Source organism: Cuculus canorus, chromosome Z, assembly GCF_017976375.1.
Source record: "Cuculus canorus isolate bCucCan1 chromosome Z, bCucCan1.pri, whole genome shotgun sequence".
NCBI classification, from domain to species: domain Eukaryota; kingdom Metazoa; phylum Chordata; class Aves; order Cuculiformes; family Cuculidae; genus Cuculus; species Cuculus canorus.
The window spans coordinates 51,783,477-51,809,158 of NC_071441.1; the positions used below are offsets into that span (position 1 = coordinate 51,783,477).

Sequence of the window (25,682 nt, forward strand, 5' to 3'; positions counted from 1 at the left end):
TTAAATTATCAGAAGATGAAGCAAAATATCCATTGGTTTTAATTTCCTTTTGGAACTTTTCCTCCTTGCAAAATGCTGCTATAAACAATACCTTTGTACTAACAGAATCACTTTATTAAAAAAATAAATAAAGGTATTATTTTCAGCAGGGGGCAGTGATATTGGGCTGAGTACATTTTTTTTCCCAAGAGACTTTGGAATTTAATTTTACTTACCTTAGATATTGCCTCAAGTCTCAAAACTTCCTAACAGTTTGACACCAGAATGTGCCAAAGCGGTTCTGTATTTAAACCAGAGCAGACACTGATCCACCATCTGGAATCTCAAAGCGATACTTTGCACCTGGCTGGAAGCCATCAGATAATAACAAGATGAGATGGGGACTTTGTCTCAATGGTAGCTCTGGGAGACGAACACAAGCAGAACACAGGAATGACCACAAAACCACAAATAAAATGAAAATAATAACTTTACTTCCATTTCCTCACGATCCAAGGCACTCAAGAACAGCACCCTAACAGAGGAAATGCAAGCAGGAACGATGGAGCTTTGTCCTTTCCAAAAAGTATGAACCCCAAAACTACTGCTTTGCCTGTATTTTATCAGGGAAGAGATTTTCCCACCATATTTTGATCTTTCCCACAGCAAGGCAATAATCTCAAGCCTGTTTTCTGGGACAGCCTAGAATTTATCAGAGGTCTCTGTTACCTAAATACAAAAGGTTCTACTTGTCAAGCACACAGGACCAGGCAATGATTAGCACGACTAAGGTGTTTTTCTACATCCCAACTCAAGGTCACTTGAGTGTGTTTTACAATTTCTCCTTGCCAATCTTCCGTTATATTCTCACAGTAGCGGACCGTGTTCCTAAAGCAAGGATCTAGCAGCAGCAGGACGGGAAACTGTCACCCCAAATGTGTTTACCATGGTTAGTGATCTCTCCTCTTCCACTAACTAACCTAGTGTGGTGTTTTCCTCTCTGGAGAGTTCCCGAGGCTAAGCAGGAATTGCACAGAGGTATTTTCACGATTTAGCAACTCAGTGCAGCCTGCACCCTCTCACTGAGCTCCGGGAAAGGAGTTAAATAACCTCCTGCAGTGACAGGACCTGATCAACAGGCCTGAAAATATATGTGTGACCCGTGGATGATTCATATTGCTTGTCTATGTGCACTGTTCCATCTGCAACTTTCCATATCACTATCATCAATAGAGTTGTACTGTGCTATTTCTAATATACGAGTGTGAGAAAGTGTTTAATTATCAGTAGAATTGTGCTGTGTGAAAGAGAGGAGCTGGGTAGGAATGTTGTGTTTCTACAGTCCCTTAGCTTAAAGGTAAGAAATATCCAGCTGCTTCCTCTCCTCCCTTCCCCTCCCTTCCCCTCCTCTCCTCCACATTCTAGAAGGAGGGAGCGGCAGTAAGCAGCTGGGGACAGTCTCTGCTTTTTGGGGTAATGTGATTTGTTTGTTACATGGTATAAAGGCTAAGCCCCTTGCAGGGAGGGTGGGGAGACATCAGTCATGGGTGGACGCACCACATGATTTCCCAATTGCCTTTCTCCAAATCCTCATTGCAAAAAAAGAAAGCCCTCAGGCCCCCAGTAACTGCAGATCTGGATGATGTTAAGGCAATTGGTGACGTATTTCTCTTATGGTAATGATTAGGCACATTGCCTTTACAAGCTGTTACTGTTAACTTGTGATCAATCACTACTAATCATTTGTCGTCTTTTCTCATTGCAATAAATTGAGTAAAAACTTTATTTCAGCGAGTTTGGGCCTTTATGGTGGTATTTTTTCTAAGGATTCCTCAGTATTACAGCATTTGGGACTCTTATGATGATATATGTTTCTAAGAGTTCATGATTTCACAGAGTATTTGAGAGTTTGGGGGCTTTTATGATGATTTTGCTAAAAGCCCCCTCTATGGCAAAACACATCTGAGGGCGTTAAATTATGCCAGCTCCACTGCTTTGGCCCTGGCCTGGGGAAGTGGTTTGTCTTCTTGTACCTGGCAGAGCTAATGTTCTGTAAAGGAGTTCTTAGCACTGAGAGAAGCCCCAGCTTTGGCTCAGGCCACTGAAGGGGAGCTCTTAAATGGGAAGAGGGACAGCCCCAGGTCTTCTGTATGTGACATGGCAGGACGTTGTCCAGCCTGCAAGCTGGAAGAGAAACTCAGCACTGTAGCTCCTGCTACACGGTGTTATTGCTTCCTTCTCACAGGCAGTGCCTTGTCTTTTAGAGCTCTCTTTCACCCTGGATGAGAAGCTTAAGCTTGGGATAAACATTAACCTAATATATGAGTAGAAACAACCTCCCCAGGAGTGCCTCTTTCCGGGGCAGCGTGCCAAGATACAGAAACAGATCAAGTGTCTTTGCTGTGCACTAGCACTTTCGCATGCAAAGCCATAGCTGCAACATGTAGAGTTAATTGTGGTTCAGATCAAAGACCCTTCCATCTGTACACACAGAGTCAAAAAGGGGCAAAGAAGGGAAGCCTCCTGGCCTCCATGTGTTTGAAGCTTAGAGACTTACTGAGCCAGAAGTGGCTTTTTGTGTGTTTGGCCACCCTCACCAATTTGTCCTCTCAAAACCATATAAACACTTGGTGGTCACAAAGTTCTGCAACAAAGTGATCTACAGATTAATTGCACATTCATCAAGGAGCAGTATGAGATCCTTTTTAGGGTTGTAGCTGGTATACTGAGGCTTAGTTTAATGCAGAAACAAAAGGCTTAATTTAACAAGTAATGTGATGCATGCAGCAAAGCTCAGCAAAGATTGACTCCGGGTGGAAAGACATCTGTTTTATCCACAGGTGCCAGCACAGGCAGAGGGAGCTACTGGGCTGCGCAACCAGGCCACATTGTTTTCCAATCAGTTGACGATGGCAGCACAAATTATCCTCATGAACTTCATGCAGCAGTAACCTCTGTTCAAAAGATCCTCAGCACTGACTGATACTCACTGCAGGTCTTGCAGAGGCCCACAGGACTTACATATGGCTAAGCTAACCTCTGTGCCAAGCTGGCATCTTCTGACATGAGTACAGTGCTGTTCAGTTGTCCTAAAGTCTGTGGAGCAGAAGGAGAATAGAGTCGGCCCCATGAGAATATGCTAGCTTGGCTCCAAGGCACAGGTCTGCACGGACCTTGCAGATATTTCTGCATCCACCGCATTTTAGTAGAGAATGGCCACAACTGACTGGTTGGCGGTATGACCAGAGGTAATGGCCCTTACACACATAGAAAAATATTAAGAGCTGGTGAAGACACAACAGAAGAGAAACTTCTAACAACTCTGAGATGTCCTTCCCTTCTGAGTTCAATTAAAAATTATTCTCAGAATTTCTCATCAGGGACAACAGCTCAGTCCTTACGTCTTCTTCAGAAAAGTTTATTTTTTAATGGGTCATTATAAACTGCATAGACCAATGTTTATTTACATACTGTAGACGTACATGGTTTTGTCTAGTAATGCAAGTTTCAATTCCCTTTTTTAAAAAAATAAGGGCAGGATGGAAGAAAAGATTTTTAAGTTGTTGCAAAAGGCTCTAAAAAATACAATTGTAAGTATACCTCTAATTTCCATAGTCTTGATTTAGAAGATAAGGGCTTCTGAAATTCTGTAACAGTAGCAAAAATCTGTATTTGTGTGCACCCATTCACAAAATATTATGAGTAAATTATATTAGCAATATCATCTGCAAAGAAAAAGTTGCCTTTTGGGCTTCTCTAGACAAGTGGTATAATTTTAAAACCAGTGCATTTTTTTGAGATATTGCAGTAACATTGCAGTAACATTTTCCTCTCATCCCACACTTGCAATGTGTGCAACTGTCAGTGACATTCAGTGCATCTACCTCACTCTTGCCCATCGATCTACTCTTACCAAAACCTCATTTCCACTTTGATTACTTCCATACTGGGCGGCTGTGTGCAGCTCTCTCCAAACTCAGACTTCTGTAATTCTTTGAAACTGGCTGTTTTGTCCAGTTGTGCTTGACACGGACAACATGTCTCAGGTGAACAGAGGCTGCTGCTGTTCCCACTAGAGTCTCTCATCTTGGCTATGGCTCACCTGCCTGAGGACAGTATGGGATACAAATGCTTCTTTTCCCTTCCTCTGCAAGTGCTGACAGCTTTATACCACCAGAGGCTTAAAGGAGGCATCATCCACTGAATGGGCTTGGGCTCAAGGTCAGTTTAAAAATGTTGAGCAGAGCTTCCATTTCAGCAGGGTCTGCTGCATGCTGTTAGCGCCAGCACTGCAGGCACACCTGCAATAAAGCACCAGCCAACAGGAAAGTGGGGTAGCAGGGTCTGGCACCATGTTAGGCAAAATAAGCTGTATGACTACTCCTTGGTTTGTGGAAGACTGAGCTGCACAGACAGGGCATTCAGCCCAGGGGATGAGCAAGCCTGGGAGGCAGCGGAGAAGGCTATCAAACTCCATTCTCAGAGGCAGGGCTTCTCCTTGGTTCAGGGGAAATCAATTTTTTTCTAAAGAATGTCAAGCTCCAGTGTGCCATATTCCATGAATAAAACACCTTCAATGTTGGACACTCCTACAGAAAAGACCTTCTCCCTCCCATTATGAATGGGAGTCACAGACAGGGATATCAACATTGAAATTCAGCACAGGGGGTAGCATAACTGTGAGGCAGAGAGAGATGACCACACACTTATCCTGGCCACCTTGTGCTCCTATGAACTTCCACAGGTACAAAAATAAACTGTAGAGGCAACTCTGCTCTCCCACAACCCCTTTCACTTGTCCCAGTCCAAGTCCCTGGGAAAGTGTCCTCCAGCTCCCATGACTTCTTCAGGCCCAACACTCATCTGAAGACAGCAACGTTAAAACAGGAACTGCAACGTTAACAACATTCTTTCCTGGCAGGCTAGCCACCAAAGGCACTGTGCATTCAAAGACCAAGTTTCCTTCCTGACCAGTTCAGAAGCCTTAGGTACCAATGAGGGGGTGTCTCAGTTCATTATTTTCAGTGATGTATGTAAAAATCTCTTTCAAGCTATCAGAAAAAGTAGAAAACATCTGCCATGGTACCACAACTGATTATTTCATAAGGACCTTCACCTGTAGACCTGAACTGCACAGGACAGGGCAGTGGCTGAATTGGAAGAAGTACAGAAGAGGATAGAACACGTTGGACACCTTCCAACCCATTACAAAGTCTAGCTTGGTCCCTAAATGGTCCTATACCTACAGCCTTGCTTCCTGGGGTAGATGACGTCGTGCTGTGACCACTTTTCCCACTCTACTCCATCTCCTCCTGACAAGCCTTCTGCAAGGTGGGAAGGAAGCGATGAAGAATTCTGGTTTTGTTAAATCTCTTCTTCCTCTTCACTAACAGCCTCCTTCAGGTCCTGAGGCCCCTGCTCTGCTCTTTCCTTAACATAGGCTGCCTTGATCCGTTCCAGCTCGTGCAGCTCTCTCTCCAGTTCTTCCCTGTGCATTGATCGCCGGTTCCTTAGCAGTTTCAGGGGGAAGGGGTTTAAGTCATTGAAGGCAATGGTCATCAGCTTCCTATGATGAAAATACAGATATAGTGAACTGATTCGCTGGCTGTTAACAAATACACCAAGTGCATTCTGGGGCAGGCAAAGTGCAGGACCTTAGACTTCAGCTCAGAAGCCATCAAGCAGCAGAGTCTTAAAGGAATCACAGACAAGTCCCAGCTGCTGCAAAAAAGGAGTCTGGCCTAGACTTTGTGGCTTGCTCTGCTGTAGCATGACTTTGCTTGAGCCCAAAAGACTTTAAATAACATTATGAAGGGAAAGTCAGAGACAAACTGACCCATGTCCCATAGACCTGCCAATGTGCAAGCATCTCTCAAAAGACTGGCCATAACTCTTTTTAGGCTGACCTAACAGGCAAGCAAGTACAAACCCATGATAGAAGGTTGTCTGCACCCTACAGTCCTACCTGCCATCCATGATCATTCTTGTGAAAAAGCGTAGGTACTGGTAGATCTCCACACCATCATGAATTCTTAGAATTTCCTCCTCATTGTATTTAAAAATTGCAAGAGCATAGCGGAAAATCACCTGAAGGATTGAAAGGCATTTGAGTTGACAGAGTCTTTTGCAGCTGAGGGACAAGACCCTCCTTGCATAAAGCAGGTGAGGCACACAGCACTGCAGTACAGGCTGGACACTGGGCTTCTCCTACTCTTAATAGGCTGCATTAGGACACGTTTAAAGAAACACAGAATTAATCCCAATAGAATGACACTCTGTAATCTAATTTGCAAGTCCAGAGCACACCAGGTCCTCCAAAAGGACCCCACAGGGATTTGGCAAAGATTCTCCAGTTCTCCCTATCACAGGGGCAATAAAAGACTGATGTTTTTGGATACTAACTCTCTGCTGCTCTTCTGCTCCCTGAGCCTCTCACACTCTCGGCTGTGACTGGGTCATAGAGCAGAAGGCACCATGGCCTGTCAGATTGCTGTTTCATAGCAGGGATACCTGCTGTAAAGTGCCAGGGATACTGTGTACTGTACCAGGGACTAAGTCTGCCTACCAGCAGCGAGTACCCAGACAACACAAAGGCTGGGACGCATCAAGGCACCCCACTAAACAGGCAGGATAGGGTTCAGCCTGCATCTTTTTGACACATGGGTATGTCCATCATGTCACAGAGGCAGTACAGATGGAAGGAAGGGCTGAGCTGAGAGTTGCACCTTAGTTCCCTCGTACAAGAAGGCATCCCAAACTCGCAGAAGAATGTCGCTGACCAGGCTGTCCACAAAGGCCACCAGAAACCAATTGAAGGTGATGAGTGAGACATCAATCCTATACTGCTCAAAATGAGCCATGAGGCGAGGCAGCTTCTCTGACAGGAAATCTTTGAAGACTCTCTGATCTACCTAAAGTTGACAAAAAAGAATACAATGAAGTCCTAGTCAAGAGCAGTCCTGGTGTTGGAAAGGAACAGTGCAACAGCACAGTGCTGTAGTAATCACTGCTGCTGCCTTCTAGCCTAACCATACACTAATAAGAGCAGAGCACCCTTTGTCTCCCAGTCCTTCAAGATTACTGATTAGTGTAGTTGCATGCTAGACCCAGTGCAAGGTGAGGAGTTGAATGAGTGCCAAGATACAAACAGAGATACATAGCCCTCCCACTCAGAGGATGGTGTTTTTTCCCAGCCCCAAAGTCAAGAGGAAAAATCGTGCCACATCATTCCGTATCAGTCCTCCTGGGATTTTCTGTGATGTCATTATCATCCAATTTAATGACAGGGACTAAAACCTGCCCAAGTCTGAATGACTGCACATGGTCCAAGACAATAAACACCTAGAATCCCTCTGACTTCACAAGCAGGACCTGATATTCTTACTTAACTTCTCCATGTTGTCTGAGTACTATCTGTGCTCTGTTTCTGGTTGCTTGCGCTGAGATAGAAATGCAGCTGCCGAGATCTTTGACCCAGGTTTATAAACCTTCATATAGGAGGCTTCATCTCAGGGAAGCCATGGTTTTGTGAGGGGAAGCAATGAGGAACGAGATCATGGTTAGGTCTTCCCCTGTGCCATATCATACTACTCCCATAGAGTCAGCTTACTTAGCTGTGGCACTGTGTTACAAACCAGATGACATGATATGCTTGGTCTTAAAAATCTTCAAGACATAAACCTTAAGTTCTCCAGTGAACTCAGACCTTTCACTTTATCAAACCAACCCACATGGCATCACCTTAGACTGTCCTCTTTATGTGGGTCTTGGCTAGACTTTCAAAGACCAAACACGAGGTCAGGAAGTCTTTCTAAAAAAGGTTCCCTCGGGTGAGAGTCTTTCCTCACCAAATGCAGGGGAGCCTCTGTATCTTCAGCCTGCCATGTCTTCCCTGTCAATCACTATTTGTCAAGTATTGAGCACTGCTTATTAAATCTCACAGCAAATACTACCTGCTCCAGACAGACATTTTGCTATCTGCACAGCAATTTGGCTGCTTCCCCAGTCTGTGGGTTAGCCTCTCCACCAGCATATCACTGTCCCAGCAAACATCAGTAAACCTATTCAGTGGCACAATCAGTCACTCTTAGCTACTGATGCTTTTAGCCTCATCTATCATGGGCCCACAGATAAAAACCTCTTCTCTCTGAAAAGACCACACACGATAAAGGCCTCAAGTTCACTGCCAGCTTACCAGACTGGACACTGCTGGATGAAGGTGGTATGGGCACACAATTACTATTCCACTGAACTATGTGGAATTTTTCTTGGCTCTGTGTCTGCTGGGGAGGATGTAGTATATCTGACACAAGAAAATGCATCTTGAAAACCTTGAAATCCAGTGACTTCGAACTAGGGCAATAAGTTATTCACAGAACATTTTGCATGAAATGGCCAGGGGGATCTTATCTGCCAGAAACCATAAAGCCAGAACTAACACTATTTGATCATGAACAGAGGCAAATACAGAGAATGTCAGTATTTTCATCTATCTGCACATGGTACTCCAAAGGTAGGATGCATTTTTCAAAGGAACAACTGAAGGGCTGCAGAATGGTACCTTCTTTATACCTAGGTCTACACATCGGAGCTTGCTGCTTCACCTCTCCTAGGCCTCCTTAAAATAAATAACTGTGCAATCAATAAGCACTTTCCTTCCAACTGATCTGACCTTCAAGTTATCACCCAGGTGTGCTGCACAGTTTCCTAGTGCTGTGGATCAATTCTGCTGCTCCTGTGTGTGTAGCAACTTCATACTCTCAAGCCTACAACACCCCTGCAATGGAACGGATTGCAAGGTGGTACCACTGTCCTGAGAGAAATCAAACACAGTGCAAGCTGACTGCATGATTTTAAATCTTTACAGTAAATCACTGTTCAAGCAGATATGTTCTAGCAGATATAATGGTGCCCAGCTCACCTGTGATGTTATCAATGTGTCACTGTAGTACTCTGCTGGCATTAGGTTCTCCACAATATGGACTAAGCACCAGAAAGCACTTTCCTCATCTTCCAGGACGAGGAGGGCAACAGCTGCCAATCTGTGATAGACAAGACATGGTGAGGCATGGAGGGGAGACATACACCTGTGGAGGACCTAAAAAATCCAAGGTTCCTCTTGGCATCTTTCTAGGATCATGAGCGTCCAGAGAGGAAAATATCTTTCTAAAGACCATCCAAAGAACAAGAATAGCTTACACAGTCTTTCCTCATGTGAAAAGTCTAACCAGAAATTCTCTTCTTGCAGCTAGCACCCAGTGCCTCTCTGATTTGGTAGCATACTTCTAAGAAGTCTGGTTTTATCTTTCCTATAGCCTTCTTTGGAAAGTGAAAGAAGCTTTTAGGGGTCTTGAACCTTCCCTTCTCCAGAGAGAATAAACCCAGTTTACTCAGCCTTTCCTCATGTCACCTGTTACAACTCCCTCACATCTAACACTACCCAACATTTCCTCCAACCCTTCTCAGCAAAAAGGGGAATCACCACAGTGAGCACATTAAAACTTAGAAATTCAGCCCAAGCCTCGTGCTGTTATTCTGGGATTGCCTCGCTCTACGTCCTATAGTTGCTCCTTCCTCTTCTGTAACTATGGTGATGCCAAACTAGCTCATCCTGCTGCTTGCTTGATCTCAGCAACAACACTGGGTGAAAAAAGACAACACATGCAGAATTCTGCAGGAAAACACGTAGAGCCAAGACAGAACTCTAAGTGGCAAGAGCCTGGGGTTGCTTGAATCCGCGCCTAGACTATGTGTTTACATCTTCTCAGCAGTAGCATACCAGGCTCCTCACCTGTTCAGTCCCTGGCAGTAACCAATGGCTGGGTTATGCCAGGAGAATGCTAGCAGCACCCTCCGGAGCTTGGGAATGAGCTGGGAGGTTGGAGAGGAAAAATATTTGTTGTTGGTCAGTGTGCGGGGCAGGTCGAGCTCTATCTGCCGGCAGGCAGGATGCTCAGTGCTCTTGCTCTGCCGTAAAAGCCACTGGTAGTGGTCAGGCACATGGCTGCAGTGTCGGCTGACAATCCACCTCCAGACCCGTTGCCGATGCTCCACTGGAATGCCATTTCGGATCAGGCTCTTCAGCTCTGCAGAAGGGCTCAGCTCTCCAATGCTGTTCCACCTGTCACGGAGGGGTTTCTCCACTACTTCCTGGCTCCGCAGGTTGTTGGACTTTATTTCCAGGGCTTGAATTTTAGCCAGAAGTTTCCAGTCTTCAACTTCATAGTCAGGTACGGTCATAAATCCATACTCATCATACTCACTGAAGGGACACAAGGCAGAGGTTAGTTCAAAGGACAGTGGTGGTACTTGTGTCAAGGGCCATTCACTGCTTGGGGCAATGCCAGCTACAGCCTGTTGCCAGATTCCTGTCATCCGTGCCAAAGCACAGGTACCCCTCCCTTACTTCTCTGGCAGCTGCATGTGAAGGCCTGCCATGCTCACTGTGTCAGAGTCTTGAAGACAAATGAGAGCCTGCAGCAATGCCATACACACACAAACTCAGCTGCAACTTGGCTCTGAGCTACAGACCAACCTCATCAGAAATCTCTCATCTTGTCCCCTGCCCAAAGGAAGCATATTAGCTCAATCTGTATACCTTGTCCCTACCATGTCCTAGTGCAGAGACAGTTCTCTAGGAAGGGACTGCAAAGCCTTTGGGGCACCAGACCAACAAAGAGAGATCCACTGTGCCTTCTGATGTCTACCTGTACAAAGTGCAAATCACCTACTGATCAGAAAACACTAGGAGTGCTGACAGTACAGCTCACTGAGGGTATGTGTATCATCGGTCTACAGGCTGGGATACTTGTAAGGTATCATTACATTCTTGACAGACAGTCCAGGCCTCACTTTGGGGTCTTATCTCCAAGCCCACCTGCAGAACCTGCAACTCTGACGAACGAGAAGAAATGGAAACTGTGACAGAATTGGAGCATTAACAGGGCAAGAAGGCATAAACGCAGACACAAGGACCCTAGCAGCACAGGTGGCAAGGCTCTCTGGATGTCTCTATTCCAGCTTCCTCTTCACTGCAGGATTGTCCTCAGCACTAGAACAGGCCAATAGTGATTTTTTATGGCCGGGACTAGAAAACAGCAAAAGGTAGAGATCCTCCACCTCCCAGGTGCCCCCATGTCCTACAGGAGTTTATCCTGACGTCCAATGTTTATCTCCCAGGCATACAATGGCTGTTACCACGTGCCGTACTGTTTGCCACTGCCAAGAAAGATTTCTGCATCATCTTTAATTTCCCCTTTCTACAATGATATGCTGCTATCCGATACTTGCGGCCTCCACACCACCAAATTAAACCAGCCTCCTCAGCCTCTGCTCCTAGGTCACAGCTCCAAGTCCCAGATACAGAAACCACTCAGGATCTTTCTTGCCTGCACATTCTTCTCCACTGCCAGACTCCTACAAGCGTGTAAATATCCCCATGCTCTTGACTCTTACCTTACAGGGTTCAGGTTAAAACTTTCTTCTACTTCTTCCTTCACATCCCACTGAAGTGCTTCCTGGATGAGGCTCCTCACCAACTCTACATGGGAGCTGGGCAGGCCAGGCACAGTCTCCTGCAGCTTCCGCAAGACTGTCAGGTATTTGCTCTCCATCTGGCAGTTTCGTGCTTGCAGGCAGGCACACTGATGGGGAAACAAGGGGAATGAGCTGGCTGTTTGATAGTTCTTCTTACATTGCCACTGCTCCTACTGGCCTGGTCTGCACATAAAGTGAAGATTCCTAAACAGAGCCCCAGAAAAGAAATCCAGCAGTTTTCTACAGTCAGTGGAATTGCAGCCATGAATGAATCAACATGGGCTATGAACAAGCACAAGCTGCACTACCTAGCATGCAACAGAAGTTACTTATTGAGCGGTACTCCTACTACAGTATCACTTGCTTTAGCTACTGCATTGCATGAGTGGATGGCCATAACCTAGCCAGCTTGGCTCAGGGCAAAACCTAAGACCTGCTACCACAGCTGAGCATTCTGCAGGCTTTTTCCCCGTGCCTCAAACAAGTTATCTACCCCACGTTGAGCTGTGTCTTGACAAAATACACCGCTCCTGGGACTGAGCTATGACCGTACCAGTAGCACCACAGACAAGGTGACCACACACCACCCAGCAAACCAAGTCCCATAGCACTGGTACACAACATTTCTCAAGAACAGGAATCCCAACTGAGTTCAAACAGCACAATAGTCCTTACCACCACCATAAACTTGGGCAAAGGAGAAAAAAGGAATGAGGACTGTTATCCACATTCCACAAGTGGGGAACTGAGGCCACACAGGTTACAAGGCTCAGCCAGTGTCTCACAAGAAGCTCAATGAAGGCTCCTGCTCAGTGAGAAGCAGCAGTCAAAAACAAAACCAACACAGAAACCACAGAGAGAATTAGGCTGCACATAGAGGGGACGGAAAGGAGTGTGGGATGCTGTTGTACTACTACTCTAAGCAGCATTTTGCCTCGTATTGAGCATGTTGGGCTCGTTACTTCCTTTCTGAAGGTTACAGCAGTTTCAGGATCAGAGAAGGGCAGTAAGTTAGGAGACAGGCAAGGTTCCGAAGGGCTAGAAAGCAAACAGATGTAAGAATAACAGTAACACTTAAGAATCCACTTTTTGCCCTGTTCCGGAATACAAGACTGTGGAGATGTACCTTAGAACGCAGGGAAATAAAACGCAGGGAAAAGCCACAGAATAAATGCCAGCACACGCCACCAGTGCATGCTTACAGGGATAGAAATATCCCTACAGGGATAGAGCTTAAGAAAACATAAGAACTCTGATTTAGCTGCAGGACCCAAGAGTACTGCCACCTGGCAGTGCCAAGCCTGGTAGTGAAATCAAGACTAGATGCAGCCAGCTCTCAGGAAATTTTTTTTATTCCCTACACACAGTATTGCTTTTTATTTACATCCAAACCCATAGCTGAAATGTGGAAATGTAGGTTAAGTTTCAGCATTGTTAAGACTGAGATTTGCAGGTATTTTACTTTTATTGAAGAATAGAAATTATCCTATATAATTTGGGAACAGCACAAAGCAGAAAAAAAAGATCACACTAAAAATACACATTGAGAAGAAAGCTTATTCCTGGTGTGTTTTGGACCAAAATCTATTCCAGTACAGAGTTTGGAAACAAGTTAGTAACAATCCTCACCAATGAAAAAAAAAAGTAATTTTGCTTTACCTTCATTAGAAGGGCTTTTTCATTCTCAGCAACACTTGTCCAAAGTCGAGTAACCTGGTGGATCTCTGAGTTGAGAAACTGATTCTGGGTTTTGTATGCATCAATATCATCCTGCCAAGAAGCAAAACAGTCACACAAGGAGAGTTCCTGGGAATCCCTTCCCACCTCAGGGACCTCAGATTTGGATTGTGTTAAGGACAAGAAAACGTGTCAACAATTTTGTGTTCTGGGAAGAACACAATGTGGACAAATATTTCACACAAAGGAAGTCAAGGCGCAACATTAAGCAGGAGTGTCATGCATAGACAAGACACTTGAAAATGTTAAGCACACCACATGTACATGCTTAAAAAACACAGAAACATCTGGGTGATGTAAAGCTACAGAAGTACCTAAATAAGATGAAGAATGTTTTGTTCTATTTTATTAAAAAACTGAAATAAACCTCAGCCCCATAGCTGACAAACAAAAAAACTCTCACACAAGGCAGTAAGTAGTAAGTGACTCTTTCAGACATTCCCACCCTGCACTAACTGGTCACTATAACTGTGCATATAGCAGCATTCAGCAGGCTGGATTTGAAAGAACCGGAACGTATTCAGAAACTTTTTGTTAGTGGGGAGCAGAGGAACAAAGCTATGAAGGCAGGAAGTCAGACTGCAGACAACAGAAAAGTGAAGAGGCAAGCACTGAACAGTGATGCAAAGTCAAACAGAGCAGGATCCAGGTTGAAGCTATAACTGACTCAGATGGTTTTGAGCACCCTGTTGTTATCAGGCAAGCTCCTTTCAGCTTGCCTCTGCTTTGGAGACAGACAGAGCAACTAGCAAAAGCATATTCTGTGCTCCCCACAAAGAACATCCTTTCATTGAAACAGAGGGCACAGAAATGGGATCTCCCAAATGACCTGTGTCTCACACACCTTCAGGTGCTCAATCTCCTCCTGCTGCTTATACAATGTCTCTGCAGTGATAGTGTTGGCTTCTTGCGGGGGGTCAGAGAGCTCTCGGGCCATCTGCTCTGTCAAGGCCATGATGACTTGCTGTTTGGCGTGATTCTTCTCCATCAGAAGCTGCACATGCTCCTTGAGTTCCTGGATGTGACCGTCTCTCAGAGTTAGCATCTGCTCCAGTTCCTTCTTTTCTTGCTCAAGAGCTTCCAGTCGACCAGTGAGATCTGCAATTTGTCTCACTTTGTGGCGCACCAGCTCCAGCCTGTCCTTATCTTCTGCTGCAGTGAGATACATGCTAGATACTCGCTTCTCCTGCTGAGCTGCCTCCAGAGCTTTGTGGAGAAGTTTAACCAGCTCCTGGAAACAGAATGAAAAGCCATTACATGACAGTGCTGCCCAGGACACTGGCAGTACGGACAGCACAGACTTGACCAGCAATGAGTAAATAGTGAAAAGTCCTCAGGATCTTAAAATTTACTCCTTTCAGATGCAAAATTGACTGCAGGAATCTTGACATTAGTACTTCCCCAGCAGAGGAGCTCTGCCTTCAGAGCTTAGCCTGAAAGGTCTCAGCAGCAGGCAACAGATGACTTGACTTTAAATGGACTGCTAACAGAGAAGCTCCTGCTCACACTGTTTGAATTCTGGCTTTCTACAGTTATCCTTTTTGGGAGTTCCAGCAGAGACCAGAGAAGCTGGAGACTTGGTCAACAGTGTGGTAAAATAGGAGAGAGGCAAATAATGCAGTCTGCATCTGTCTGTGCTACTACAGAAACTGCTGTATCCTTTTTAACCTTCCAACTGTCAGAGTCCTCCTTCCATCCCACATGAAGGCATAAAAGCATGCCCCAGCAACATGCTGTTGACTCAGGCTCTGCTATCTAAGCCATTTAAGGAGGTAAATCAAGGATGCAACTGATTGCCCACCATAGGACCCAGCTCTCCTGCCACTTCTGCTAGAAGAGCTACCAGCTGAACCTGGCATTTCTCTATGCTTTTGAAGTATTAACAACTCCATTCAGGATAGACAGTCCTTGAAGTGAACCATGCACTTACTTCTGCAGTCAAATCATCTCTTAATGGTGTATCACTGTTCAAAAAGAATGACCTGCTGTTAACAACGTGACTCAGCCTGGTGGTTCCTGCCATGGGACTTGCTCAGGACTGTCCTTCACACATTTACAGAGCAATACAGATATGCCAGCAGGAGCACGCCTGGATTTGTTTTATCTCCCTTTTCCAGTTCATCTGCTAGCTGCACTTCCTAGCAATGGCTGAAGGTCTGCCCATTCTTCATTGTAGCTGGGCACAGTCAGGCACATACGAAGTGGTAACACAAGGAGCTTCAAGTGGTCCCCAGTGAGTGCCTGGTGAGCATTTTTCAGCCTAACACCAAGGTATAAAGGAGTCTCTGTGACCAGTCTCAGGACCCTGCCTTTAGAAGCAGTGCACGCTTCACCACACTCACCTTCTGTGACTTGACTTCCTCTGTGAGTGTCAGGACCTGTTCCTGTAGGACACTCACTTTATCCATTGGGTTCCTCTCCCTGGACAGTTCGTCAAGCAAGCCTGGGAAGCCACTGTTCTTCCACCTGGCTTTCCTAACCCAGTTCAGCCTGGTCTCCATCCTTCCATTCTCTGGGATCCCCTCCTTAACTGAAGGGAAACAAGGTTATTTTACACAGAACTGGGTTGCTACTATGGATTCCTGAGTCTTGCTATGGGGGACACACAACAGCTCAGCAGAGAAAACTGACACACAAGACAAGAAAAATTGGCCTGCTGGGACCCACACGGTTGAAGCACAGTCAGGATCATTCACAGGAACCTTGAGAATACACAAAGCTGCGATACTCTTACATAGCAAAACGCAAGTTGCCATCATCAAGAGGTGACTTCACAAGCATGCAGTGGAGCTGCTGAGCTTAGCCTGTGACATGCAGCAATTTAACTTCTACCTCAAAGAAATACCAGTATGGGCTGGCACCATGGATGGTATTTCTGCCTTTGCAGATGGCTCCAGAGGTGGGAGATGGACAGATGCAGCCTGAAGCAGAGCCAAAAGAGTCAGTTGACATATCCCTTCCCCTCTTGAAGCTGCTGAAGAGGGCTGCTGCTTTTTCTGAGTCGTGGAGTGGAGAGGGGCCAGACAGAGGTCTGGTGGCCAGTCCACATCAGCATCCTTATCAAAGCCCACCTGTGCAGCAAGGATGAGTCGGGGAGAATGAGCCATTATGTGTCTGCCACTCGTTTGCCTATCAGGATGACTAAACTGGCGCCTGGTCATCCCCTCCCTTATCTGATTTACATCATAGATTTCAGAACAAAGACTCAGAGGTGAGCCTCAAAAAAAAAAAAAAGAAGTATTAATAAGATTTGTGAAACGAGATCTACATATGTTGTACTTGGGTGATTTAGAGTATTAGTTTTTGTGATGGAAACATCCTTATCTATGACCCTGGATTTTCTGGATTCCTACACGGTTGGTCGGGATTAAGCAATCCACTGTGTCCCATACCATCAGGCGCCATTGACCAAAGTAAAGGTTATGGGCCGACTGGCACCCGAGATATTATCACTCCAGAATGTTCTACAAGAGAATGAGAGGAGCAATCCTTAATCGGAGCCCCTCTCAGCTGGTCTGAAATCCCCCACTGACGTCAACAATCTACGAACACCGAACACCAGAGCGTTTGCAGAACATCTAAAGACTTTATCATTGAACTCTGTACAGGTCGTATGGTCCCTCATAAATCCTTATAGGATGCTAATATTGGTTAGACTTAAGCTTAATATTCTTGACTTAGAATTGTAACATTATAGGTAATAAACTAAATGTTTAAATACAGTTCTGGGTCCTACTCTGTCTCCCTCAGGGTGTGACATCAGTCTTAGGACAACAACCAGGAAGGGACTTGAAACAATGTGCCAGTTTTCATATCCCATGAAGACTTGCCACCCTTTCCCTCCCTTTTGCACTGTCTGACACCCTGCTAGAAGGCATCATACTCAGATCAGCTCACACAGTTCAGTAACAAGCACCTGCACACCCTGCCTCCATTTCTGCCTCTTGCTCCTCCTCTGGGATGTCAGGATGTTCCTGGAATTCACTGAAGCTAAAGATGTTCCCACCGTCCCCGCAGAGCTGCTTGGAGCCACAGATGTTGTAGACAGTGTTTCTGAAACAAGAAGAGATCAAGACAGCTCAGTGAACAGGAGAAGTCATGTTCACTACAGTCAGTGCATATTCAAACTATACAACACCTTACTCCTCATCATATCCCAGCCCTCCTCCCAGAACATACCTCCTCACACGCTGATAAAATTGTCCACTGCACCAGTGTATCTGAGGGGAGCAAGGCTGGTGTAAACCAGAAAGATGGCACAAAATCAGTAGCAGCACAGCAATGTAAATCAGCCAGAGAACTTCAACCATGTGCTTGAGCTACATACATAAACAACAAGCTGGACAGAGAGATCAAAGGTAACAACAGACCAACTGCATCCCTCCCTTTCCTCTCTCCCTTCCTCTGCTCCTCCCTCTTCCTTCCCTCTCTGTCCCTCCCTTTCCTTAGCTCACTGCAGAAATCCCTAGGTGCCAATAACAGCTCAGCTATCTACAGCACAGCCAAAACTGCCACAATGATCACACCTGAAGCAGCCACAGGGCCTGTGCTCTGAACCGTGTTTAATAACCTTGGCACAACAAACTCAATAGACTTTGCTGCAGTAAAGATATTCAGGAATAAAATTGCAATCAGAACCATTTTGTTACAGCTGCTGCTATAAGATATGGCCAGAAACACTACGAGATGATTTTACAGCATCATGCAGAACCACAAATGCACAAGTATTTTCTGTAAAACCTATACAGGAAAGTGAGACAGTTGCCTATCTCTATGCAGCTCTTTTCCCTTCCTCTCTTATGCTGTCCATTAGCTGAAAGAAAACAAGTCCCTTGCATTGAGGCCTACAAAAGACTCAGTGTCAGCTACTTCCTAGCTATAAATGAAGTTGGCATCTAAATATTGTTCTCCTTTTGCCTTATTACTGTAAGGCTCCTCAGCAGAAGACTGACATTTCTGACCTCAGGGAACATGTTGCAACATAAGATCAGCAGAATTCCACTCCCTACAGTCTGCAGGTGGCACTCATCCCATGCATCTTTCCTACTTTTCTCTGCCTCATGCTCTACTTTGTTTTCCCTCTGAGAGAGCAGCAGCTCGAGGGTCTGATGGACTTAGCTGAAATCAGCCACATTACACTCATGAAGACCCAGCGTGATAACGACAGCACCTGAAGAAACATTCACAGAAACAGGGGAACAAAACAATTTGAAGACTTAAAGAGGCAGTTGTTACTCAAGCTAACAAAAGCAGGGCTGGAGAAGGAAAAGGAGATACGATCAAATTATTTTTAATTAAAGTGAGAATTAATAGCTGGCAAAATAGTTAGCTGACTCTGAGCCTCTTTGGTCCCATGGGGGATCTTTCTTCCTATTGGCATTAGATTCTAGCCAACAGCAGCAGGGGTAAAAAACTGTAGACAACATCCCCACCGAAAACATCTGGCAGGTGGCCAGCTACCTACCACACACCTGTGGCCACTCCTATTTTTGGTTATATGTAAATCAGTGATTAGGGCAGACTTCAGGAGATATTGAAGGGTGTTCTCTTCATGCTACTGTATCTGCCCAAGACTTGTAACCCATAGCCCTGACAGAGCTACACATTGCAGCTGAAAGTAGCAGGACCACTGCAGTGGGAAAATTCACATACTTGAAACTCAGTAAGGAGTAGCAAGCTGTGCAGCATCAGGCCACAGTATAGGCTCAAGCATCTTTCAATTGGGAGTTCCTGCTTTAGAGAAAACACTACATTCGAGGTCCTCTGAACCCCTGGAAAGTGCTAATGAGCTTCTATCACTAGCCTACAGGGTACAGATCAACTTCCCTGTCTGCCCTTCCAAAAGTGATGTGCAGATGCATTGTAGCAGCCAAGCAAACCACTACCTACACTGAAGAAACCTTAAGGAAGCCCTAGGTTTGCCACTAGGATCTTTGCTAAGAGAGCTAGATGCTAGGAAACGAACAGGGGGATGTGAAGGCACCTCTGGCAGGAAGCTTTCTTTTGCCTGAAATATCCTTCAAAAAACTGCGTTATGGTTCTTCCACCTAGGCAAGAGTCCCACTTCCCCAGAACAAGTGACAGGTAAGGAAGGAACAAAGTGACGGGCCAGTACACCAATCGCACTGCAGCTCTCCTCTCACACTTACTGTATCTCTGTCCAAGGGTGCTTAAGGGAGATATTCTGCAAAGCAGTAGATGTTTGGGGTGCAGGCAAGGATGCTGCCTTTAAGCCCACTGCTTCTGTTGGTGTTTTCACCGGTGGCAGGAAGTCTTCATCGTCAATAACATCTATATAAAAACAAACCAGGACACAGAAACAAGCAAAGCAAAATAGAATTCCATTGGACTTTGGCTCCTTCATATAACTTGAAAGCCACATTTTATTACAGGCATATATTTCATGTTCAACTGTCCAGGTAGAACAAAGACAGCAGAGAAAGTTTCATTAGGTTTAGGTCAAATTACAGAAGGCTCCATGTGCAAATAGTCATCTATTCAAGGACAATCAAGTGACTTAAACAATTTCTATATGAGAATGACTAGCCCTAAACAATCAAACTTTAACTACCTAAAGGAATAAGGAAGGGAGCTGTTGCTGTTCTTTTTCCCCTATCTCAAGCAGTGTTTGATAGTTTTAATGTGCACATACCAGTCCACAAACACAGCTTGTTACCAAATTATTGCCTGCTGTAGTAAAATGCCAAGGTACCCAGAACCTATCACAGCTGACACTTACTAGGGATGGGTTTACCTGTTTCAAACAAAATGTGCATCCAGTCACAATCAGGCGGACACCCTGCTTGTGCCCTCCCCTGACCCATTGGCCTATGCACACCCACTGCCAGGAATTCACATCTTTCTTCCCACCACTGCTGAAAAAAATCCTTGTTTGCTCTAAATTTCTCAGGCCTTGCAAGAGGAAGGGGTATACCAAATGCGCACACTTTACACTTGTGAGAAAAATCAAGAGTGAATTCATGATCATAGGATACCTGAGTATCTCTAACCACATGCTGTGGATTAGGAGGCAGCCCATTCACATTCATCCATAACCAAACACCAACCAAGCATTGATAGTTGGCACTTGCCTTTAAAAACCTGGCCAAAATCTCTGCCCATTTATAGGTGAGAAGCACCATTCATCACTGGGAGGCTGAAAGCAGAAGAAAGTCTGACACGCGCAACACCTACTTGTTTTGCCAGCCAGAGGTTCATTCACAAGCTGGGAGCTGCCCACAGGAAATCTGCTTTGAGTGTTGCAAAATTCCCAACGTCTTATTTGTAACTGCTGCAGCCAGTACATCATTGCCTGTTTGCTGATTGCCTAACATAACACAAAACAGGAAGGGGGACGAAAATAATCTCATCAACACGAGTCACATCCTGAAGGGCTGACCACCAGTTCGCTGCCCAAGTCAGCAGAAATAAAGGCCATCTGTGTTAAGCCACCTTACAGGAAATGGAGGCACAGTTTGCAAGGACAATAAAAGCAGTTTATGTCCAAATGACAAGAGTCTAGGCTGGGAGGACTAAAGTGAAAGTCAAGCTAAGAGGTATCTTAGTAGACATGTGTCTGTCCTGATTGGGAATGTTTCATAACAGCCCCCAGAAGATACTGCCCCTTACCTTCAGAGTAAAAACTCTGCTTGGTGTTCTGATTTCAAAAACCCCTTCCCCATTTTCCACCTTGCAGTCAAAGCTGGCACTAGAGAGGTCTATAGACCCCAACGGGTTGACATCCTGTGCAGTTCTGTAGTAGAGCAAATGACATTTGTTTTCATCGTAAAAGAACCAGCGAGACTTCCAGGTCTTGATTGGCCCCTTGATACCCAGTTTATTTAAATATCCACAGAGTTTTTTTCTGGATGTTTCTCTGCTGGGTTTCAGCTGTGTGTTTTCTGGTTCTCCAGAAGAGGAAAGCATGTCTTTCTCTTTTGCTGAGGCTCCATTGCTGCTGTTATTGCCTGCATTTGGTTCCACCAAATTGCCTGGAGTGGCAACAGAACAAGCTCCACTTTCTGGTCCTTTTTTCATTTCTTTCAGGAAATATATTAGAATCTGATTGAAGGAAATTCTCTAGGTAAATAGGTAGCAGCAGTTCCCAACTAGATCATCATTGTTTTAGAACCTGCAGCAAATGAAAAAAAAAGAGGAATAAGCTCAGGTCTCACACGTGACAGAAAAAACAATCTCTAGCCCTCAAACTGCCCAACTAACATCTTCAACTACTAGTTTTGGTCATTGGTCCCTGCCTCCCTTGGGTCAGATGATCTGTATGTATCTGCTTTCTTCCTTTTCCATTCCTAAATGTGCCTCAACTAGCAGACAAGTAGTACCACAATCTCAAGTGAAAACTAAGTACATTCTGGGGGCATACCAAACCAACAGCAACGCTGAGGGGGGTTGAAGCCAGAGGCAACAATGTTAAGTAACAGCTGCAGAAAACATGGCAAGATAACAAAATGGGGTGTGGTGAGGGGGGAAAATACTTGAGCCAAGAGATTCCAGGTAAGTGTATCCTAGCATTTCCACTGAACGTTCAGCTAATATTTTAAACCATAGTGTCTCAATAAAAATCCAGCTTTATGCAGCATCCTTATAAACAATCTGTGTCAGCTGCGTATTGCTGTTAAAAAGCCTGTATGCCATGTGTTATGTCTCCACCCAGTAAGCCTCACGTGATGGATGATGCACCAGAGAAAGTAATTCTGTGATCCTTGCAAAAGAGACGTTGTCGCAGTGGCCAAAGTAACATACTGGTTTTCCAAGAGGAATGCAATGTGCAAGAGAAAAAACAGAAAAATAAGGCTGGAAGGGATCTGCAGAGAACGCTAGTACAACTTCCCTCTCAGAGAAGAAGCCAACCTCTAAGCTGTAGCCAGTCCACATCCAGACAAATTTTGATCGTATGCAAAGATGGCAATTCTGCCACTCTTTCGGGAATGTTTTCAAATACCTAACCATATGGCAGGTGTGACTTTTTGCTCAGAGTGGCAGACACCCATGGCCCTTGCACAAAGAAAGCTCACAGCACTCCAGAAAAACACCTATAAATAATTTCTTGCATTTTTTTCTTAAGTAAAAACATGGTTTAAAGATCAATAAATGAAAAAAGTACCAGAGACTTCAGTTCAGACAGTAACATATGCAGAGCAACTATCTAAGCAAAGAAATCATTGCAGTGTTAAGTTAGTGTGAATCCAACTGCAGGTGTGAAACTAGTGAACATGACAGCCAGCTGTGTGACAAGTGGTGAATGGAGATTAATCAGTGGAGCACACAGAGATGTCGCCCGAGCTCACACTCTTAGGAATGACTTATCCTCATTACCGAAAGAACTCTTACCTATCCTAGCACTGGCTAAGCCCCATCATGTTTATTACTGCCCTCTCTTGTTCTCACATTAGAAAACATGTCTAAAAAAGACAACTATAATGTTCACTCTCGGAAAACTACTGAACTTCTTTTAGTTCACTCCCAGCACCATGGATCCTGCTGCTGAACACATTCACTAATGCCAGGAAGAAGGAACCTTCATGAGGTGCTGCCTCAGTTAAGCTTCCGAAATATGCTAAAGCTTCACTTCTAAGCTAATATTGCCTGGTACGAAGGAACAATCACAGAAGGAAGAAGCAGCCTCAGTTCTTCCCAATAGACATTGGGTCTTTTATGGTAGTACCAGCATAAGGACCTCCCGTACCTTACTTCTGCCTCTTGCCAGCACGATGGTCAAAGGTTTCACGTTTTTTATAGAATCAAGTAAGCATTTTGGGCTAGAGCACCAAGTTATAAGGAGTCACATCAGATCTCTATCACAAACCATTCTAGAGGAGAAGAACTCACCTCCTTAAGAGAAGCAGAGAGATGCCCCTGGAAGTCACAGTCTGCTGACTTAGAGCTACTGTCGCAGGCACAGCCAGGGAGGTAACCACAGCCTGCAAAACAAACCCAACAGCAACAGAAGAGGAGATTCTGCCTCGAGTTTCCTTTAGCTGCAAGCAGCTCTGACAGTGACTCATGGATGAAAAGAGAAGATCGGGGTGCATCCCGCACAGACCTTCGCTGTGAGCAGCAAAGCAGCCTCCCCCAGCCCAGCTGCACCCCCCCAGGGCACAATCGAAGCCTGCCGGCGCCTGGCACGGGGGTGAGAGGCGGGGATGGACCCTGGCAGCGCTCGCAGCGGGGCGGGGGGGCCCGGCTCCTCGTGCCGGGGATGGGGAGGTGCGGGACTGCCGCTTCCTGCCCGTCCGGGGCGGGGACGGGGCAGCGGCAGCGGGACTGACAGCAAGAGGTCGTTTACAGCCGGGTATCGGGGAAAAAGCGACTCACCGGGGTGACGCGGCAAGCAGCAAGCGAGGGGACCGGGTCATGTGCAGGAGGGGCGAGCTCCGAGCCCGCAAACCGCGGGGTGCAGCCCCGCACTGCGAGGCAGGGCACCGCACCCCGGCGGTGAAGAAATCTCACAGGGCGAGAACGGTGTGACTTGGTGCCACACCGGAGGGGAGGCGGGTAGGGTCGAGCTGAGCCAAAGGCTCTCTAATGACATCTAAAGGAGCCTCAAAAATAAGTACTGCAGAGAAGCAGGGTGTCAGAGACTGCCCTAACCCAGCAGGAAATCGGGGTGTCAGAGACTGCCCTAACCTAGCAGGGAAATGGGCTGTCAGTGGCTGCCCTAACCCAGCAGAAAACTGGGGGGTCAGCGACTGCCCTACCCCAGTAGCAGGGAATCGGGGTGTCAGACTGCCCTAACCCAGCAGGGAAACAGAGTGTCAGAGGCTGCCCTAAGCCAGCAGGAAATCAGGGTGTCAGAGACTGCCCTAAACCAGTGGGGAACTGGGGTGTCAGAGACTGCCCTAACCCAGCAGCAGGGAAACAGGGTGTCAGAGACTACCCTAACCTAGCAGGGAACCTGGGTGGGGTCAGTAACTGCCCTAACCCAGCAGCAGAGAACCTGGTTGTCAAAGACCACCCTAACCCAGCAATGTCAGTCCTTGGGGACAGGGCACACTGCATAGCCAGGCTCACGTGGTCTCTGGCAGCTGCCTTTCCTCCTGTCAGACCTTGCTGGATTTGGAAGGTGCTGGTCCGGCCTGGGAAGATACTTCTCGCATCCCTGTCCTCAGGATAAGGAGTCTGTATGGCTGTGACTTTCTCTGCATGCAGCAATATCTGAGCCTTTATGGTATGGCTTATTTCTGTTGATTCAAGAAACCTCTCTCTGACTCAGTCACCTTTACAGTTCTGCAACTGGCTTTAACCAAGTTTAGTGCCTGAGCAGCAAGAAGCAGAACCATCAGATGCCCAGTGGCCTATCCTTCCACTGGAGGTAAGCTCCCAAACTGCTGCACCCATAAAGCTGATTACAGCATTCTAAGTATTTCCATAGCCCGAGCCCCTTTGCCCCAAATTCAGCTTACATTGTGCCTGCCCATTAGACTGGATCAGCACTGACTGCGTCTTGCCCCCACTAAGGAAAAGGGGGAAAAGTGTGGAGGTCATACCTCTGGTTGAATGAAGTCCTCCGCTCTGAAACCTGAGCTGCTTTCTCCTCCCACATCAGACCCAGCTTGGAGGGAGAGGCCCAAGTGTGGTAAAAAGGGTGGAATTGGGGCAGCAGGAGCCTCTCTATGTGTAGGCTGCCCTGGAATCACATTGAAAGCCTCATCCGGAGACTTTGCATAGCTGCAAAATAACCAGCCTGCTGCCTGTGTTACCTTAAAGCCCAGTACAAGCACATACAACCACACTAGGAAATGAGGTGGTGAAAAGCCAAAGCCCTGCTCTTGTTGCCCAAACCACCACTGCACGTGGTTCCCTGATCCCAAAGAGGCACAGGAGAGTCACCATGGACTCTGCTGCTCCACGAGGGGGACAGCCCTGCACCACAGTGGGCCAGAAGAGAGGTTTGGTAAGAGCTCAGTGAAAGCCCCAGACAACATGGCACTACCTGTACCAAGCACGAGCATCCTTGACAGCTTGGCCACGGGCCACAGCATTCTGCACCCATAGGCCCCCCCAGCCCATGCTAGGAAGGTTCTAGTGCCTCCAGGAGCCCTTGGGTATGGATTGCTGAGAGGTCATGGTGTGGAAAGGGAGGTGGTGGCAGCCAGACCCCAGGGGCTGAGGTCGTGCTCCTGTGTGACAAGTGCAGCACACCTGCTCCCCGTGCCCCTTGTGCCCTCTGCGCCCCCTGCATCCCTTGTTCCCCTGCAGTGCCACACCTGTGCACTCTGTGCCCCCTGCTCCCTCTGCAACCCCTGCACCTCCTGCTCCCTTTGTGCCCCTTGTCCCCTTTGCTCCCTCTGCCCACCTTGTGCCCCTTACCCCCCCCACTCCCTCTGCCCCCCCGCCCCTCCTGCTCCCTCTTTACCCCCTGCACCCTCTGCTCCTCCGGCCCGTTCCCTCTGCACTCCCTGCGCCTCCTACTC

General features: G+C 46.4%; 1 protein-coding gene across 5 annotated transcripts; it reads right to left on the minus strand.

Moving 5' to 3' along the window:
• Positions 1–463: 463 nt before the first annotated feature.
• Positions 464–25,498, minus strand: TBC1D2 (TBC1 domain family member 2). Of its 5 annotated transcripts, none has more exons than XM_054054487.1 (15): positions 24,756–25,498; positions 23,098–23,189; positions 20,881–21,382; positions 20,446–20,578; positions 19,401–19,542; positions 17,168–17,304; positions 15,594–15,781; positions 14,096–14,482; positions 13,174–13,284; positions 11,434–11,621; positions 9,770–10,240; positions 8,900–9,020; positions 6,705–6,890; positions 5,945–6,066; positions 471–5,545 (listed from the first exon to the last, which is right to left on the minus strand). In XM_054054487.1, the coding sequence occupies exons 3-15, from the start codon at positions 21,286–21,288 to the stop codon at positions 5,344–5,346; spliced, it is 2,796 nt and encodes a 931-aa protein (XP_053910462.1). In that variant the 5' UTR covers positions 21,289–21,382; positions 23,098–23,189; positions 24,756–25,498; the 3' UTR covers positions 471–5,343. The 5 variants fall into 5 exon arrangements, with proteins under 5 accessions (XP_053910465.1, XP_053910464.1, XP_053910462.1 ...); XM_054054488.1 differs by lacking the exon at positions 24,756–25,498 and adding an exon at positions 23,584–24,555; XM_054054486.1 differs by lacking the exon at positions 24,756–25,498 and having other exon boundaries at positions 23,098–23,541.
• Positions 25,499–25,682: the final 184 nt, after the last annotated feature.

Coding starts and splice junctions, on each gene's coding strand:
- TBC1D2 (XM_054054487.1), bottom strand. CDS start 21,288: ATGAAAAAAGGACCAGAAAGTGGAGCTTGTTCTGTTGCCACTCCAGGC. Junction 15,782..17,167: donor AATGGAGGCAGGGTGTGCAG/GTGCTTGTTACT, acceptor GTTTCCCTTCAG/TTAAGGAGGGGATCCCAGAG. Junction 10,241..11,433: donor TTTAACCTGAACCCTGTAAG/GTAAGAGTCAAG, acceptor GTGTCCCTTCAG/TGAGTATGATGAGTATGGAT.